The sequence below is a fragment of the Pocillopora damicornis genome, chromosome 4, assembly GCF_964200805.1.
Source record: "Pocillopora damicornis chromosome 4, jaPocDami1.2, whole genome shotgun sequence".
Classification (NCBI taxonomy): domain Eukaryota; kingdom Metazoa; phylum Cnidaria; class Anthozoa; order Scleractinia; family Pocilloporidae; genus Pocillopora; species Pocillopora damicornis.
This window is the reverse complement of record NC_142673.1, coordinates 18,758,579-18,776,831: the sequence shown is the minus strand read 5'-3', so window position 1 is coordinate 18,776,831 and position 18,253 is coordinate 18,758,579. Positions and strand designations below refer to the sequence as shown.

The 18,253-nt window shown below is 40.8% G+C and overlaps 1 protein-coding gene across 6 annotated transcripts in view; it reads right to left on the bottom strand.

Moving 5' to 3' along the window:
* Positions 1-523: 523 nt before the first annotated feature.
* Positions 524-18,253, bottom strand: part of LOC113668746 (pappalysin-1) — a 30,911-nt gene continuing 13,181 nt past the window's right edge. For 5 of the 6 annotated variants that reach the window (XM_089205378.1, XM_089205377.1, XM_027184697.2 and 2 more), the window contains 7 exons: positions 11,122-13,908; positions 10,126-10,349; positions 5,989-6,191; positions 4,826-5,510; positions 3,801-4,240; positions 3,218-3,397; positions 524-2,635 (listed from right to left, as the gene is read on the bottom strand). In XM_089205378.1, coding sequence (XP_089061504.1) covers positions 2,258-2,635; positions 3,218-3,397; positions 3,801-4,240; positions 4,826-5,510; positions 5,989-6,191; positions 10,126-10,349; positions 11,122-13,787 — 4,776 coding nt within the window. In that variant the 5' untranslated portion in view covers positions 13,788-13,908 and the 3' untranslated portion in view covers positions 524-2,257. Of the gene's footprint in view, positions 2,636-3,217; positions 3,398-3,800; positions 4,241-4,825; positions 5,511-5,988; positions 6,192-10,125; positions 10,350-11,121; positions 13,909-16,473; positions 16,591-18,253 lie in introns of those variants that run through there. The other variant, XM_027184695.2, reaches the window with a different exon arrangement.

Here is an 18,253-nt window from a genome sequence, read left to right as displayed (position 1 = left end):
CCAAAATCAAAGTAAGTAGTGCTATTTGCAAGCGAGATTCTGTCAAAATGTGGTCAATTATGGCATAATATGGCATTGTTTATCGTTTTTTTTAAATACCCCTAATCTGTGGAACCTGTGTATAACGGTTAACCTATATTAAGCAGTCACCCCGCCATTTCCCGGGGTACTGTAATGATAAAATTACCCGGTATCCTCCCCCTCCCTCCCCCCCCCCCCGAAAAAAAAGATTGGTACGGCGTCAGTGTAGGACCTACTTACAGGAAAATTCCGCCCATTTTCGTGGACATGAAGCAGATTCAACTCTAAAGTGACATGGAAGAAAGACTCGACAGCTAAATGTCCGGGCGCATGGTAAGAACACACGATGGCTCGATATGAGAGTTCTCTGGGTTGTGTTCCTAACACGACTTTGCTCTCGTGGTGTTCTCAATGGCGCGTTTGTAGGAACTGGACGTCAGTGACATGACCTTGTGCAAGAAATGATGTCACTTCTTTATAAAAGGTCAGAGGTATCGGTAAATTGATGAATGTAACGATTTATTTTCACTATCATAGATATAGAATAAAACAAGGTATGATATTGAATAAATAGGTTATATTTCCGTTTAAGTGAAACTAAGATATGTTTATGATCTAGGCGAAGAAGAACCCGTTATCTGTATTAGGGTTAAAATTGTCTTATATTATAGATGACGTTTCCATTTAGATGCACACGGCACCAAACTAAATAATACAGAAAGTACGTTACGGAAACGCAGCGCACAGTTCAAGTTGGCAAGACTGTGGGCTCAATAAACCCTTGAACCCCTGATAGTGACTGGCATTTCATTTCTCCTTACAATATCACCCTTGATTTTAGCATTAAGGTCAGGAGAACAAAGGAAATGATCACCAACTAAAGAAGCTCTTTGATTGTTAAACAAATTCTCCATGTCAACAGCGTAGGAGGTATGGAGAACAGTATGGAGAATATGCATACTGTCAGGTTCCAAAGGGTTAACAACCGCTTTTTGAGAATTGAGCCCGCTGTGGGTGATAGATTCTGGTTCTAGGAAACTTTAACGCCACACAACCGAAACGTTTTACTATGTATGGTTCCGCGGTTGTTCAAGTCCGATTGACAAAAGAAAAAGTAACTTTCACCAATACATGCGAAAGAAGGAAACATGAAAGATGATCATTAAGAATTAGTTTCCCTTTGATCTTTATGAGCAGCCCCGCCTAGCTTTTCAGGCCTTATGAGTGCGAACAAAAAATCGCTGCGCAAAAATTGAAAACAGGAGTCACCCTGTCCCCATTTACCGCCCCACACACCATGTCTTTGGGCGGCTTCTTTTCGCTCGTTCACTTTCTTCTTTTGATTTGAGTTCAATGGATGTTTTAACATTATTGAAACGTGAAAGTGTCAATTGCTCATTTCTTGGTTGAAAGTCGTTTCGTGCAATGTGCACTAAATCAGCTGCGACGTATTCATGATAAATGAGATATTGCACGTCGAAGTTACATGGTAACTAATTGCACAATTTTCAGATGACTGTTCAAAGTGGCAAGGATATGCGTCGAGTTCGTTTCTACCGATCCGACCAAACTCAAAAGAAAAAAACGAACTCAACGATTTCAAATGCAACAATTGAGCAAGAATGCTTTTGATCAGTGCAGGAAACGAAGTCATGACAATTTAAGGTGCATAGTATCTTCGCTTTGTCTTCATGTTCTATCTGTCACGCAAGGCTACGCTTTTTCCCGACAAGCGTAACGTTGCGTGACACAGAAAAGGTCATAACTATAGCCCGGCTCAAACGTAGTAAATCCCTGCTTTGGCTTTCAAACAGTCTTAAGAAAATCATTATTTTATCAAAAAATGAATTAAAAAACCACAGTTAAAAACTCGATTATCCCATCAGTATTTCTACCCTTTGCTTCAGCATCGTAACCCCATCCCATAGTCTAATTGTTACATAATTTTAAAAAAGTAACAAATAAAAACATTTTGACCGCATCAATATTCGAAGTACGTTAAACAAGTGTACTTGTGGAAAGGCTTAATCCTAAAAAATCTCTCTTAGTTCCCCCGTCAGGAGTCTTGTTGATTTGGCATACACTACTCGCGCCTAAAAGAAAAGAGTACCCTTAGTTTGTTCCTCCCGTCGCCGAAAAATCCAGTCTGACTTTGTGATTTTGTTTTCTTTCGATTGCATTACAAATATTAAAGTCGTATGTAAGAATACAGAACCGTCTGTAGAGGATGATAGAATCATGTTGACGTCCTTAGGTGTCTATCTTCGTCTGATCCGCTTCCTTCAGAATTATTATCATCATTATCATCATCTTCGTCGTCATCTTCATCATCTCCTCTGGGTTTTTCGTTATTTTCTTTGGCATTTGGGTCTTTACAAGAACATTCTCCTGGTTTACAAAGATACGAACGGTAAACCCTTCTGTTATTAGTAGTCGATTGACAGCAGTCCCCTTCATCCCAGCGACAGTGGGCATTATTGTTCACCGCATCACACCAACCGTCTTTCATGTCCCCAATACGACAACTGGGAACACATCGCAACTTCGAGGGGTCTGGGAACCAGTCAAGTTTCCTAGTGCATTTTAAAGACACTTGCCAATTACCTTCGTCATCCTACAAAACGAATGAAAATGCATTACTATGGTTTTCAGTGCAGTACATGTAGATTGGCAGGGGGTTCACTATTCCTCTATTCAAAAACCAGCAACGCTCATAGTAACATTTCCCACAACCATTCTCTCACAATTTATGATGCAAATAGACTGAGTAGAGTCCAATACGGTCTCTGATCATACGAGTGATTAACAAAACTAAAAGGGACGCTGACTTCCGATTTGCTAATCACGAATATAATTACAGACAGAATTGGACGAAAAGAAGTCTGTTTACCCATTAATCAAAACTACATGTAAGTCAGCATTTGAGAAACAAACTAACCATCGATTATACGTTTTCATTTAGAAGAAAATAACAACAGTTAACTCGGAAAATGCAAGGCAAAGGCGTACACCAACGCATAGACTAATGAAGATAAGGTTGATCTTCGCAGTAATGACTAAGAGACTAATGGTGGTTAAAGCTTTTCGGAATCTGATTACCAAATTTTAGCCTGGAACATAATCAAAGATACGAAAGGAACGATCAGGCAAAGTCAAGCAAAAGAGAAAACATAACATTGTGAAATGCGACACTTACAGGGTCCACAACATCATTCGTGGCAGTTTCGCATCTGGGCTTGCATGTGCCTCCAGGGAAGTTATCATCGCAAAGGAAGATGATCCCTTTCGCTTCAGGCTTTGAACACCGACCAGCTGTAATACAACGCTTTAGAGGTGCACTCCACTTTCCGGTTTCTTCACATTTGACTTGGTGAACCTGGACATAGGATTTGCCAAAAGAAAGTAAGATCAAGTTTCATGTTTAGCTCGAGTGCAAATATCGACATAAGGGTTTTCACATTTTATCATCCTTTTTAAGGTTAAGAAATACTTATATATTTCAATCCCAATTTCCATTCCTACACATTTTCGTTCCACCAAGGACTTTTTCAGGAGTCGTTTTGGCCACAACTGACCGAGTTGACCAGCGCAAAGACAACAGAGAGACTGGATTCAAAGCCGAATGCAAACGTGAATGTGAAAGAATAGATGACATTTTGGCGCAGTCATTTGCGCCACAAAAAAGCACCGAGACCGTTACAACCCTACACTACTACTATATCGTTACATTCAGAGGGAAAAATATGCCAACAGATTTTAAGATAAAAAGTAGTGCGCACCTCTTGTCCTGGACAAAAACTCGTGCAAACACTACCCATGGCGTTACCATTGGAGCAATTATACCACATAGCCATCACAGGGATGGATGGACACTTGGTAGGTTCGCATACAGGCTGTGTCCACCGACCACTCTTAGTACAGCGCATCTTAAAGATCGTCCTCGTACCGTCGCTCTCCTTCACACTATAGCCAGCCTTACACTGATATTTACAAGACGTGCCTGGAAACAGAGTTCTTTTGCCATCAGAACAGTCGTTCTCTCGAGGAAAGCTGTTTGCTGGTGTTACAGGGTGTGGACACGTCATGACACAGTGCGCTGTTTGCGCGGACCACTTGCCGTCCTCTTCGCACGTCACGCTTCCTTCCCCTGCGCTCATTTTAGTCTGCTGCGCGCACTTTATATAGCATTTCTTACCAAACGTTTGACCATGTGGGCAATCTAAGAACAGATAGGTATACTGATGTTGAAAACACAACAGGAGTGTGGAAAATAGGTTCTTAAAGTGCTCGTGGTCTACCCCCCTTCTCCAAACCTTCAATATAAAATCATCTTCAAGCAAGAAAACATCTTGCTTGCTACATTATCCCAATAGAACGTTACTTTCCTTGCGGTAAACCTGAGCCAGCGACCTTAATATCATGCTGAATATTAAGACTTGGTGTCAAATAACGAAGACATCCTGCCATGAAAATTCTGTGCATTCTTGTCAAACGATGATGCCCAAAGCAGCAAAGAAAGGAAAAGAGGCTAAATAAAAATAGTAAATCGATTTTCTGTCAGATGCTAAGCTTCACGAGTTGAATGACTTAGCTCAGTTCTGGCCACTTAAAAATCAATACGATAATCTTATCACCACTTTGTTCCCAGATTCTCTCTTTCTCTCCCAACCACCCTCAGGAACGAGAGAACCGGGAATAGAGTTCACTGCATCAAAATTTTGACTTAATGAAACCACCCGATCCAAAAACAAAAATTATAATAGAGAATATGAGCCAAAAATGATTGACAGTTTTCATTACTAACCAGCCTTTCCGTTAGGGATTCTTGGAACGCCACAGTTGACAGGCACACAAACCTTAGTGATCCCTTCCCATTTCTTGTCCAAACACATAATTTTGAAAGGCCTAAACGGTCGGTAACCTGGCTTACAAGTCACTGTACAAGTCTGCCCTTCCACGGTCCCCTCGCATTTGACGCTGCCATGCTTGACCACAGGTTTCTGACAGGATGGCCTCTCGCAGTCGTATTTGTGGCAGTGTTGTGTGTGGGGACTAAACACCTCGTCCGATTTGCATCTTGCCATCTCTACTACATCGAACTGCGCTCTAGAGCGCAGGGCCACGGCAGCTATACTGACCAAGGGAGACGTGAAGCTTATATTTACTTTACGGACGTAAAAGAATGGCTCTGTCATGTCATGATAAACTGGGATGACTTCTGGATTGGTCTTACATGAAACATTCGTCCTCTGGTTTCCCGCGGACATGACGCGGCCATTCGTGCCTATCAGCTCAACTTTGACGTTCTTGTCATGAAAATCATATTCTCCTTTACCTTCGGAGCCGAGGTAAAGCACTATTGCAGCGGGCACGACCGATCGGTTGAAGGTGACCTCCAGCCAGTAGTTACCATCCCTGAAGAGGGTGCCTCTTCCCTTGCAAGGACCCCATGCGAATTGATTTTCTTTGTCAAAACTGCCCTGACAAACCTGTGTAAGGATGTGATAACTTTAATTAGTCTTCGCAAGAAAGACTAAAGAAAGATATTTCCTTGGTCAATACGTTTGAAATCGCCAAATTCATGTTTTATCTTCAAAATAACCTATTGCCCCCATTGCTTCTCAGTCTTCCTGTAACAAATAGCCAAATTCACCGCTATGGCACTAGAATAGCCCGTAATTTGGGACTTCCTTCATGTATTAGTAACTCGTTCGTCAAGTCTTCTTAGCTTAAAGAGGAATATGCTCAAGTTTTTACTAAAATAACCACTTAATTGGGCATGCCGCACATTCGCGGCACTTATTTTTTCAAATACACATATATTATTGAAAGTGAGGTGACCTCTCCCATTAGCCTAGTGGTTTCTTGAGGTCTTCTCGCCTCCCTGTCACGGTGCTGTAAATTTATTTATCGTTACTGTTGATAAAATAGCAGATACATGATGATGATGACATTGTAATTCGTTACCAGGTCAAAAGGCGGTGGTCCCAGGACGACGCTTTCCGGGGGGCACTTGCTCTCGCGGTAATTGGGATTAACTGTCACTGATACAGCCCACTGATCTTCAAATCCTTCAGGAGTGTAGAACCCACAGTCCTTGATGCTGGTTTTTTTCTCAAATTGTTCACATATTCCGTCTCCATCATGGCGATAGCACAAACTTGGATGACCTGGAAAAGTTCAATCTTGTCAGTTCCAAACACGACCCAAGGATTACGATGGTTCTATAGCTATCGTTTGTTATGACCATCAAATGGATTAGGGAGGACTTGATGTTACCGTAACTTATAATTTAAGCGTCAAATCATTAATTAAATCTCTTCTTACTTTCATTGGCACTGAGAGGCAATACATCAAAATTCCTTCTAATGATTAAGGTAATGCAATTTCACACTCTATGACCGATAATGTTCAAAGTTGCACTTCGAATGTAGTCTCATTTGTAAACGATACGAAGTTAGTCTAAGTGCCAGCTCTAAGGCGTGAGATATCCAACAATGGAGCGCGATACATCGAAGCATTGAAAAATAAACCTTGTCAAGCTTTAAAACAAAGCGCTTGAAAATTTTAAGGACAAGTATTTCTCACATCCCGAAAATAAAGATAAAACATTCACATCGCGAACAGTGCTGTGAAGTACATACACAAAAACATGGCATTCACAATCCCGAAGGATTTTAGTAATATTCCAAAAATGATAACAATCCTATTTTTCCACCCGTGACTAAGCTCTAAGAAAGCGAATGTTGTTTTCAGTGACATTCAAGTGGATTATTTCCTTCCTCTCAGCAAAAGCGCGTCTTTACGTAGAATAATTGTAACTCTAGTAGTTGAAAAAATAGCTCTAAAAATAGATTTAAGGGCTTATCACAAAAAACCTTCTAAATTAAGTGGGTGGTTAGGGAAAATGTGTGCAACTCCCGGGTGATTTAGTTACGAGGACAATGGGAAAAAAACGGAGAGTTTACTACTAAAATTAAGAATTCTTTTGCTAAAACCTATTCAACATACACACCCACAAGCAATTGTTTTTGGAGCCGATCCACCGCGTGGGGCATAAATCTCTATCACAGTTCCATTCAAACTGTTTCTAGGTATTCAAGCAAGCCCTTTTTTCATCCGATTATAAAATACTGATCACCGTGTGATCTTTTGTTAGACGAAGTTGAAAAGAGGAGTTAATCTGTTCATTCTGTAATTTCAACCATAACTCTAAATCTTAAGCTTTTCTCTTACAAGATCAACTAATTTCCCTTGTTCACATCGTACTCTGCTTCGTTAGCTTTTCATGAGGCTAAAGGTTTTGTTACCTTTAAACATGATCACCTGACCACAGATGTTCAAAGGGCAGATGACGGTATCCAACGGTTAAATCACTCTCTAACGAATAAGTGTCGACAAAACTTTCCGCACTATCAATCCGATGGACATTTATCTAGTGGATAGCTTTATGCGCCCTTCGAAAATTAATTAACTTTCTGGCCTCTTTTCAAGCATTTAGCCTGTAAGCGGCGCGCGTTAGAACTTCAGAGCGAACAAAGAGGGAAACCTTTCTCCCTTCTACGCCCAACGCCACAGACGCCCCGGTTTACTATTTTCGTAGTTCTATTAACTTTCTCAGCTCTCACTACCTACTTGCTTGAATTTTTTATGGAAAAAATTTACAAACTGGGAGTCAAAAAGAAAGTTTTTGCAGACTTGAAAGGGCGAGACAAAGTACGAGCAACAAAAAATGAGCGTGCAGGATACTCCAGTGCTGAATTTTTTGATCACTTTTGCGAGAATACCTCGCGACCGCCAGACAAAGTTGAGCATCTCTATTATCTAAAATAAGATCTTTTCAAAAATAAGAACAGTTCCAATTTCTTCAAACGATAATGTCCCAGAATATCATGGACAAAACCTTTGTAACTGCGTGGCTGGCAATTGTGTGTGTACAAAAGCAATGAGCGGCCAGAGGTTTGAGGCGGAGATTTTTTCTGCTCGCTACTTCACTACTCGTCTGTTCGCGAACACAAAACCGCCAGCTACAAAGGATAAACTGGTCTTTGCCATCACTTGTCGACTAAATTCCTGAAGACCACCTTGTTGATTTCGGACAGTGTGTGCATGTCTAAGCTAATCAAAAACGTAGTCATTAGCTAAGACTTTAAGCCGGAAGAGATCCACTTAAAACACTGGATTACGTTCCATCCTTGTATATATTTCAAAGTTCTGCTCTTCTCAAAATCTGTTTTAGAAATTCTAAGAAAATGATGAGCAAACAGTCCAAGTGCAACAGCTGGCACAACTCAAAGGTATACAAACGACGATAAGTATTTGCGATAAAGTCGTTAGGAAAAATCCTGGTAAGAGATACCTGATGAATTAAGCTGAAGAAATGAAAATAGCTTTCAGCCCGTGAATCTTGAGATCACATTTCAGAAATACAGATTATCATTTTTCTTTCTTAGTTTTTTGTGTTGTTTTGTTTTGTTTTTGTTTTGATTTTTTTGTTTTTTTTTGCGGTGACCGTCTCTTGAAGTAGGTAGAGAAACACTTTGTTGCAAGCATCTTGGCACGTATTCATTGCATGTAAAATCCCACAAAAAGCTTTTGTTATCCTTATCTAAGCTTCTTATTGGCTTATTCTGTTATCCTGGCATAATTTTTCTTTCGAGTTTCAGTTCACCTGAATACGTGCTCATATGAGCTTTTAGGTCTCAGTTCAGTTCGATTAAATTGACTAATCGGAGGGACTCGAGGAGCTCGTAGATGATGGATGATTAGGTTCCTAACCTTTACGTGAAGGGCCTATTTAAATGGAAGGGGAGAAAAAAGGCTCTTTTTTTAAGACTAGGTGCTAAGCCTGAAACGCTTTCTCTTTCGTAAGAATCAGCGACTAATTTTAACGTGTTTGCACTACAAATGATTTGGGTGGGCAGAGTGTTGTCAAAACTGAAGATTTTAGGATTATTTCATAGATATACTATCTTGTTATATTTTATCGACAAGCAAAGATTACGCTTCATTTAAATTCCATAAAAAACGGCGGCGAAGATACGTCCACCAATTAACGTAATGCGATTTCACACTCGAAGATTTTCCCGCAAAGTTCAAAGCTCAATTGCAGTTTTCCTTGCCCTTTTCTTCAGCTCAGCCTTTGAAGGCCCTGCCCTTTCATATGCCCCTTGTACAGAGCAGAGCGCCCTTTCAAGAGTATCATCGCCGTAAAACTAACCGTTAGATGTACCCAGCCCCCTACTCTTCCAACATTTAGCTCAAAATCTCGTAATACAATTCAATTCGAACACAAATTTAATTTCTGGCAAAAAATCAACTCGCGGTCGTCAAACTTTTTCAAATGTCAGAACACAATCAATTAGTCGCTAAGAAATCGGAAAACGCAAGGAAACGATTATTGATAAGTGTTTACATCAGAGGCCAGAAATATATCAGAGTCGGAAAATTCAAAGCATTCTTTTTGAAAAGAGCTTATGAATTTGTTTTACCTACTCCATATGTTTTGATAGTCTCTTGCTGGCACCATGTCCGAGATTGAAATCAATCACATCCCGAGGACCTCAGCGATGAAACAGCAAGCACAAGGCAAAATGATACGTTCGTTGAAAAAAATAAGTGATAGTTTTTTAATAAGTTTCCAATTTAAAGGAAAAGAAAAGATTGCTTGACAGGCTAGATTGCATATCACTATGCCATCACTCAATGGCAAGCTTTCGGTAAAAGTGTCTCCTCTATTTTCGGAAATCTCCACTAATCTGTGGATAACTAAGGTAACACACTATTAAGTCAGCCCTAGATGAAAGATGGATTTTGAACCGCAGAACTTTAGCAACCTGTGAAGCGTAATCTGAGACAAAAATAGAATATACAGTGAAGACTAGTTTATAACACCAAAACCAAACCATGGTTCAGAACTTTACGCGTGCGTCAATCGGCCGAATCACAAATATTCTACTCCACTTCATTGTAAAATCTGTTCCCTATATAAGATGATTTATCAACACTCTATAAAAACAGAATCTTCAGTATTTACTCTCGTAGCACGCTTGCTTGAAATATATCTTCCAAACTGGGAGAAAATGTACATTGATGCTTACTCACCTGTACAATGAAACACGTCTTCTTTCTTACACTGCATGTTACAGCCATCGGCGTCCCGTAGGTTTCCGTCATCGCACTCTTCGCCAATACTTTTGTCAACCTTGCCGTCTCCGCAAAAGCCTTGCCCAGGCAAGTACAGCAAGGGAGGAGAAGGTGGACCTGTAAGACCTTGACTTGTTACAGCTTGGACCGTGTAGGTGTACTCCTGCCCTGGTTCCAGGTAACTGAGGAAAGAGAACAATTGTGACTGAGTGCATCATCGAATATAAATCTCTTCAGCTGCTCGCCAGTCATTGTTTCAGTTAGTTTTACCTCATCTGCCTTTGAAAATTTATCATTTATCTATTTTACCAATGATTTGAATATTAATTTCCGTGGGGCGTGGGAGAAAATAATCGTGTCTTGTATAAACTTTCTATAGTATTATCCCCAAAATAAGTCGAGGTAACGGCGAGGAAAACGTACGAAAAGCACAGAAACCGTTTTGCTTGATGTACTTTCTTCCTGAAGTTATGGATGCTAATGTGAGTACATTACTATGAAATCAACCTAAGGGCAACAAAGTATACACGTAGATCTGAGAAAATTTAAGAAAGAAACAATCCAACATATGATAATTCGTTTGAATATAAAAACAGATATCTGTTCCCAATCAGAACTTAAAAAGAGTCACTCCTTAGAATTCGTAAGACTATAACGCTCATCTACCTCACTTATTATCAAACATTTTTTATGAATATGGGATCTATCTTCCCAGCAGTGAACACTACATAAGGAGTAGTGAAAAAAAAAAATTCAGGCCCGTACTGGATTTGAAATCATGACCTCTGCGATACCGGTGGAGTGCTCTACAAACTGAGCTAACAAGCCAACTGAGAGCAGGTCATTATGTTGGTTCCAAGTAAACCCATGGGGTGATGAATAAATGACTGTAAATATATGAAAAACATATATGTGAACTGCAGATAAAGAAATGAATATGACAAAATTAATTACCTGTCTTCAAACTGGGTGGTATCCACAGGCACTGAAGAACCTTCTGGAAAGGGTGGATCTCTAGTCACCAAGTACTTCATGGGATCACATTTGAGGCAGTTTGGATGATCAACAGACGAGGTTAGCTGAATGGCATCAATGACAGTCGATATTTCCTTCTTCAGGTAGATTCTAACATTTGAAATCTTCTTGGTTAATGAGTAGGGTGTTAAAGGAATTGTAAGGGGCGCATCACATTGTGCTGTAAAGTGCCCCAGCGACAACTTTGAACCATCCGCAAAGATTAACTGTATGTCGGTAATTCCATCCTTAGAGGAAAACAGTACCCATACAGAGAGTTTAGTTGGAATAACAGCTTCCTTGAATCCAAACTCGATAAACGTTTCCGAACACTGCATACGGAAGGGACTCCACCCCACGACGCTCATGATGCAAGGCTTAGCTACATCTGGGGCACCAATGGCCTGATGCGGAGCCCAATATCCATTGGGACGGGAGGGACAGGGGCTCCACGCACTTACAGCATATTGCTGAAATACTTTGTCCTCGCGGCACTCATGGCAACCCTTAAGCGCATTTCCTCCTCCAGTTCCTAGCGGTGGTATCCAGGTCAGCTTGACGGTGTCCTTCGTTTTAGATGTTACGCGTGGAGGAATGGGGATGAACGAAGGTGTTGTCTTGGCGCCCTGCCATGACTGATGGATCAAATCAATGTAGCAGTGCATTCGAGCCACTTGTTGTTCTGAGAACGAATCGGTGCAGGAGTCATCTGTGTAACTCATGTAGTTTGAAAAAGGAGTGTCCACGAACTTCCTGACTCCGCACGTCCTTTCCGATTTGTTAACAACGGGATCTCGACACCGGCTGTTAGCTGGGGTGGGGTTAGTATCAGAGCATAAATCACCCAACTCGAGTGAAGGGAAAGTCTCAGCACAATCATCTGTGCAATCTAAATCAGTCACCCCGTAATGTACGTGCCACAAGCCTAACATGTGACCAAACTCGTGAACAAGGGCATCCAGATGCTGTTTGCGACCGAAATTCTTCAGGCCCAGAATGGTACCACCATATATACTATGCACGGATTTGTCCCAAGGAAAAGTGGCCAGGCCTTGTAAGTCGTCATTACTCCACTGAGCCAGGTAAACGTTCAAGTAATCTTGATTGTCTAGATTGACCATAGTCTTGTACTCTCTCTCGCTCATGTACGCTCTGTTTGGAGAACTAGGATCGAAGCAAGTTTTATAAATGTCTGTTACACTCTCGTTACAACAATCACCATCATCCCATGCGTTGTAGAATTTGTTGCATTCTAAGTCGCAAATGCCATTCCCGCGCTTTTTGGCGTCACATCTGATTTTTGGATCATCACAGTCGCCGCCGTCATTTCCCGTAATTTCGTAATTGCAATGCTGTTTATTGCAGCGCGAATCGCCGATCTTTTCGCGTTCACACTGGTATGTCACCGTGCGCCGTCGTAAGGAGGTGTTTCGGATGTTCCTTTCGCTAAGTTGAAATGTGATGTTGTACCGCTTGAAAGCTCGGTTTAGATGAGCGTGCTGCGCTTTCAACTGTTTCTTGGTCACCATAGGATTGGTGCCGTCATCTTCCATTATATTAACAACTCGATATCGCACAACCTTTTTTCCTCGCAGGTGCTTATTTTTCACATAACTGCGGATAATCTCAGGATTGTCACATACTGTTACACCACACGGGGGTTTAACGATCGAAAAATCGTTGGCATCGCCTGGGATAGTTGACTGCAAAATGTTCGGTTTTCCAAGAACAGTCACCCATCTGGTCTTTGGATTGCGATTGAGTTTTTCCTTTTCGGCGAAACTTTCGTACATTGCAAGATTAAGATCATCAAGATATGGTTCTTTATCTCTAATCGGGGCAAAAACATTCTTGTTGATTTCCTTGTGTGATTTCGCAACTGACCACAGTCGAACCTCATCGATCAAACCGCGATAAAACATTCCGGTTGAGTGATCGCCCCCGGCCTCTAAGTGCTCACAGGGGTAAGAGTCGAAGCCGTCGGCGAAAATGTGTCCGCTCTGTTCCGAAGACACTCCAACTTTGGCTTGATTTACGTACAATTTCATTTTCTTTCCATTAAATGTTGCTGCAACATGAAGCCATACGTTTGGTTCCACGCTGCGCGGAGAAAGCAGTTTCGTGTCGTTATCTGATCTTTGCGTTCGTAGTCTAAAAAAAACTCTCAGGCTTCGCTCAGTACTTGCCTCTTCCATGCCTATCGCCCAACCACCGTCTTTTTTGTCCGGCGAACAGTCATCAAACAGACCGAGGACTGTCACCGGCGATACCTGGCCACCTTCGGGTCTCATCCAAAAGTCTACTGTGAACTGATGCGATGGTATTTTGACGGTTCCTGTAAATCGCACTACTGCGTCATCAAGTAAACTCAGAGCATTTCCAAATTGCGATCCCGTTGGCGGAGATTGTGGAAACCGTGCGTGATCATGGCGTTTAACACGTCGCTTTGAAGCGCAGTCAGAGCGATGCTTGTCCTCTTCGGCCTCAGCAGCTTTCATGGCATTTAAAATGACGCTATTTCCATGTACCATCTCTATTTTCATTACAAAGTGTAATAAGAACACCAGCGACGTAAGAAGTAGAATCTTATTGCCGCGATCTCCCATTTTCAGCGCGTTGTCAAACAAATCTTCTTCGCTCCAAGCGTTTTCTTTTCCTCCCTGTACGTCACCGGTGAATAATCCTTCGAGATTACAGCACACGACCTTTATGCCCCGTATCTTTCTCCTAAGGCGATAAAGTAAACAGATAGATATTGTTTCTGCTGATTGTAAATCAGGCTATTTGTCAGCCGATCATGACACAAATGATCCTCTGCGGTGAGCTTAATTAATACTTGCGCGCGTAAAGTGCGTAGCTAAACGTGTCCACAGCGAAAGTTAAACGCGCTACAAATGAAACTAAACCACTCTCGATCGCTGAAACAGGCCGAAATTTCGGCTTCACACGTAAGGGTATTTTGATTGACATGGGGTTAACCCCAGGAAACGGAAATCGCTCACGTAGTCCATATCGCAAGCTCTCAGGGTGCGGTGTACTTTTCGCATTATTGTTTGCCAATGAAAATGTGTTATGCAAATAATTTATTTGCTGAGGCTCGCCTTCAAAAGAATTACCTATTGTTCAGCGACACTTCCAGTGACAGCGCTTGCATGGGCTACCAGTTCTGCGCTATCGGTTTTGAGCACAGACGGATTTAAATCACTTGACTTATTTCATATGAAGAAAGAGGATTAGGTCTAGACAATAACTTATCTTTACATATCAGAGAAGGTCGATTTTTCTGACAGCGTATACCCAGTACAAGTGAAAGGGTCACTTCGATCAGAATCTTTATCATCCATTTTCAGCATTACCAATGTTAGTTCGAATGTAAGTTGTTATGAAAAAAAACCGAGGTGTATATGTGAAGACAAGATTAGAAACGCAGCTTAATAGAGACGCAAACAGTAAGCATCCAGGGCGGTCAAATACAAAGGACATGATCCGAAGATAATTAGCTAATTACAAGATGATAAAATTTGACAAATGTGGTTTACCTGGACCCACCAGAGTTTTTTGTCGTAACTTGCGAAAAACATTAGCTCACCTTTACTACAAAAGGCAACTGTCATGCTTTTAGAGAGTAAAGCACACACCGCTAAGGGACTGGTGATCCAAAACAGTTCATTCTTTCATCGCTTTTAAACGCGAAGATATCGAAATTACAAGGTTAATGGACAGAAGTTTTCAAGCAACAAAAAGAACTTAAAAAAGATTCAATTATAATTCAAGAATCCTTCCTCTCGCAGATTAGAACTTCAGTGAACCCGCGACCTTGTGGCTAAGACAATTTACGGCTTCGGCTTTCGCAGTTTCCTGTAAATCTTAACCAAAGAGAAAGGTAATGAAAGATCGGGAATAACACGATTTACTATCACTTTAAAAGCCTGACATTCTGAATATTCCCCTGGTTTCTTAAACGAGACAAAGTTATCTAATTAACGCGTGATATAGTTATTTCGCGTGACAGGAAGTCGCTTGAGGCCAAACCGCGTGACTGGATCTAACCGGGAACTTTAGCGAAGCACTCCGGTGAAAGAGCAACTACCCGAGAAAATTGTATACGACGCGTTTGTTTTTGCAACAACTTCCCCCTGACTGTGACGTGAACTATAAATAAACCACCAGGGAGGTAACTCGAGTCAAAATCCTCACCTTCGGAGAACACTCCTAGAAATCACGTGTCGAGGTTAGCTATGCCAAACGAAAATAAATAGACGTGATGTCGAAAAAAGTAAATAAATGAAAAGAGGAACACGAACGTCAAAACCAGAATGGCGGAAAAAAGTGTTAGTTGCATTCCACTGGAGTCCAAAAGTGGATGATTCATGGTTACGTAATGCTTAGATACACAAGACTTGGCGACATTTTTCTTCTCATCTAAGGAAAAATAAGTACTAGCGGCGAAAACAAGCAGCTTAAACCACAAAGATACAAGTTCAAGTGCTTTTGGTTTGAGGGGGTATTTTGCCTTTTTAACCAAAGTTTCTTCTAGAGATTACCGATAGCATTAGCTGTCACGTAGGAAAAGGAGAAAGAGAATTGAAGTGCTTTATCATCACTCTAAGCGTCACTCTCAGTCTCGTGGAGGAATCAACCACTTTGTGACCCTCAGTAATCCTGTTCACGGGATCTGAGGACCGTTTTCCAAACTCAACTAAATTTTCGCTTGTTGTCATTCATAACGAACTTTGAACCATTTTAAATTGCATTTGCAGGACTGAGTTTGTTTGTATCTTATTACAAGAGCCTTCTACAGCTTCTTTATGAAAAAAAAAGTCAAAATTGAATTTTAAATAAAGTGGCCTAAAATGGCCTCTACCGGGGAACTCACAGGGTACCTAGGCCACTTTCCTGTTTCAAATGCGACACACGTGCTACATACTGCAGGGATCAGTGATGTCGAAAGCGCCCTGTTTGGAAACGGATTATAAATGATGTCCAAGGTATTCAATTTTAAGCGCGGTCTGACAAATAAATAATATATGTGAACCATTTTTGAATGCAGAAAATTGCATTCGAATCCGCCGTGAAGATTTGACGGACCTCATTGTCGTTGTGACTTGTTTTTATATATATATCAAACAACTTTATTCTCAATTAGCTACGTGATCTGATATTTTGAGAAATTGTGCTAATTTGCACATTATGCAATTTAACCAGCCTTCACTTCTAGAAAAAGGTTCAAGTATTATTCTAAACTTTTAGTAAGAATCAAGAGAAGATAGTTAACCTTGAGAAAGAGAATACCTTTTCAAAACCTTGTACTTGGTTGGTTCTTATCCTGCCCTCCTCTGTTCGCTCCGCGCGTCGACCCCGAAATTCTTTCGTCCTGGCTAAACCTCCGTTAATAAGAGAGAGGAGTAACACTCTTGAGCTTTTCGGCTTACGTCAGCGAAAGGGTCAAATATCTTTTCTTTTAAATTATATCAGGGGTAGGGTTAAGATTACGCCAGAGATTATACATCTCAGTTCAAAAGATGATAAATTTGCTGTTAAACCAAAAACTGCAATTGTTCAAACGTCATGAAATACTTTGTTTAATACAAGAAATTCACTCATCTCCAATCAGTCATTTTCCTCTTTGGCTGATTCTGACCTTTTCGTGTTTTTCCCTGTTTACTGGATGATCACGTGGGACACCCGACACGGATGAGTGGGGATGTATTTAGGCTTCTCGAAGGATTCACTCACACAAAAACATATCTGCTCTTCGATTCAATGATAACATATCACTTGGCAATGAATTTATTTCGATATGAGTGTCAATCATCTCAAAGTCGTTACATGTGTTTGGACATGAGCTTGAATGACTGACCTGGGTAGAATACATCAAATTGAGGTTCACTGGTTAACTTTTAGCATGAATAGCACAAAAGCAAACAAGACCTGCGTTCGTGGTTTAATCAGTTTCTGATAGGCTTTCCACGATTATAACAAGAGCTCATCAGGAACGTTTTTTATTGTTGGGGGAGGGGAACGGGTGGTAGGGGCAAGCAGGATTTTGCGTGTCTAGTTTGTCACTTCACGTATCACTTAATATGTCAAGAAGTTTACAGATTTGCCTCGAAATGGTGTACTCGACCCAGTTTCTTCGCAACCATCCAAAGATTCGAGCGTGGGCTATTTCTATATGGTTACAGTCAGCCATCGAAAAATACCAGTTCATGTGCGCTGTATCATTGAGAGCTCTCGTCTCCCTTAACGCACGTCGGAAAAGTTGGCACACATTTTCTTCGTTCATCAGTATGAATCGGTGTTAATCCTCTCTATCTTGAACCATTCTTATTCCCCTATGTCTCGCTGGTTTAAATGTAAGTTCACAAAAGCGACGACTTCAACGACCTCCCCCCCCCCAAAAAAAGCAACAACAACAACAACAACAACTCAGAGCGCGTTATGACTTGCCTCTTTCGAAATAAAAAATTTTGACCGATAATTCACTGATTGGCTTATCTTGCGATAAGGCTGGTTTTCTCATCCGCGATATATCAATCCCTTTTTATTTTCGCATATAATATCGTTTCCTGGATTGCCGAAAATCTGCCGAAAAGGGCGTGATTGTTTGGAGAAAGATAAATCGTGTAGACATTTATCCCAGAGTGTTTTCTAGACATTTATGTTACCTCATGCTGAGAAGATTTTTAATTTACGAGAATAAAAACAAATGTAATTTTCAAGCATCCGGCTTAATTCAACATAATTGTGAATGATACGGAAACCAATGCATCTATCATTTTCTAGAGGCCTGATTTAATGCTAGGAGATATGCTCCACAGGGGGCTAGAAGATACAACTTTATATAAAGTATTTTGAAAGGACAAATTACGCTATTACACGGAAAAACCATCGCACTTTAGCTGTCGTATCGTGTGCCAAAATTATCTTGTTGATTTTCGTTGACGTTTACATGAGAAGATATGTAGACTAATATAAAAGCTAAAGATCTTAACACAGCTATTTTTAGCTTATCGAATAAAATCCCTCCCCTTTTTTTATTCAAAACTATTTTTTACATGTTCTCATCAAC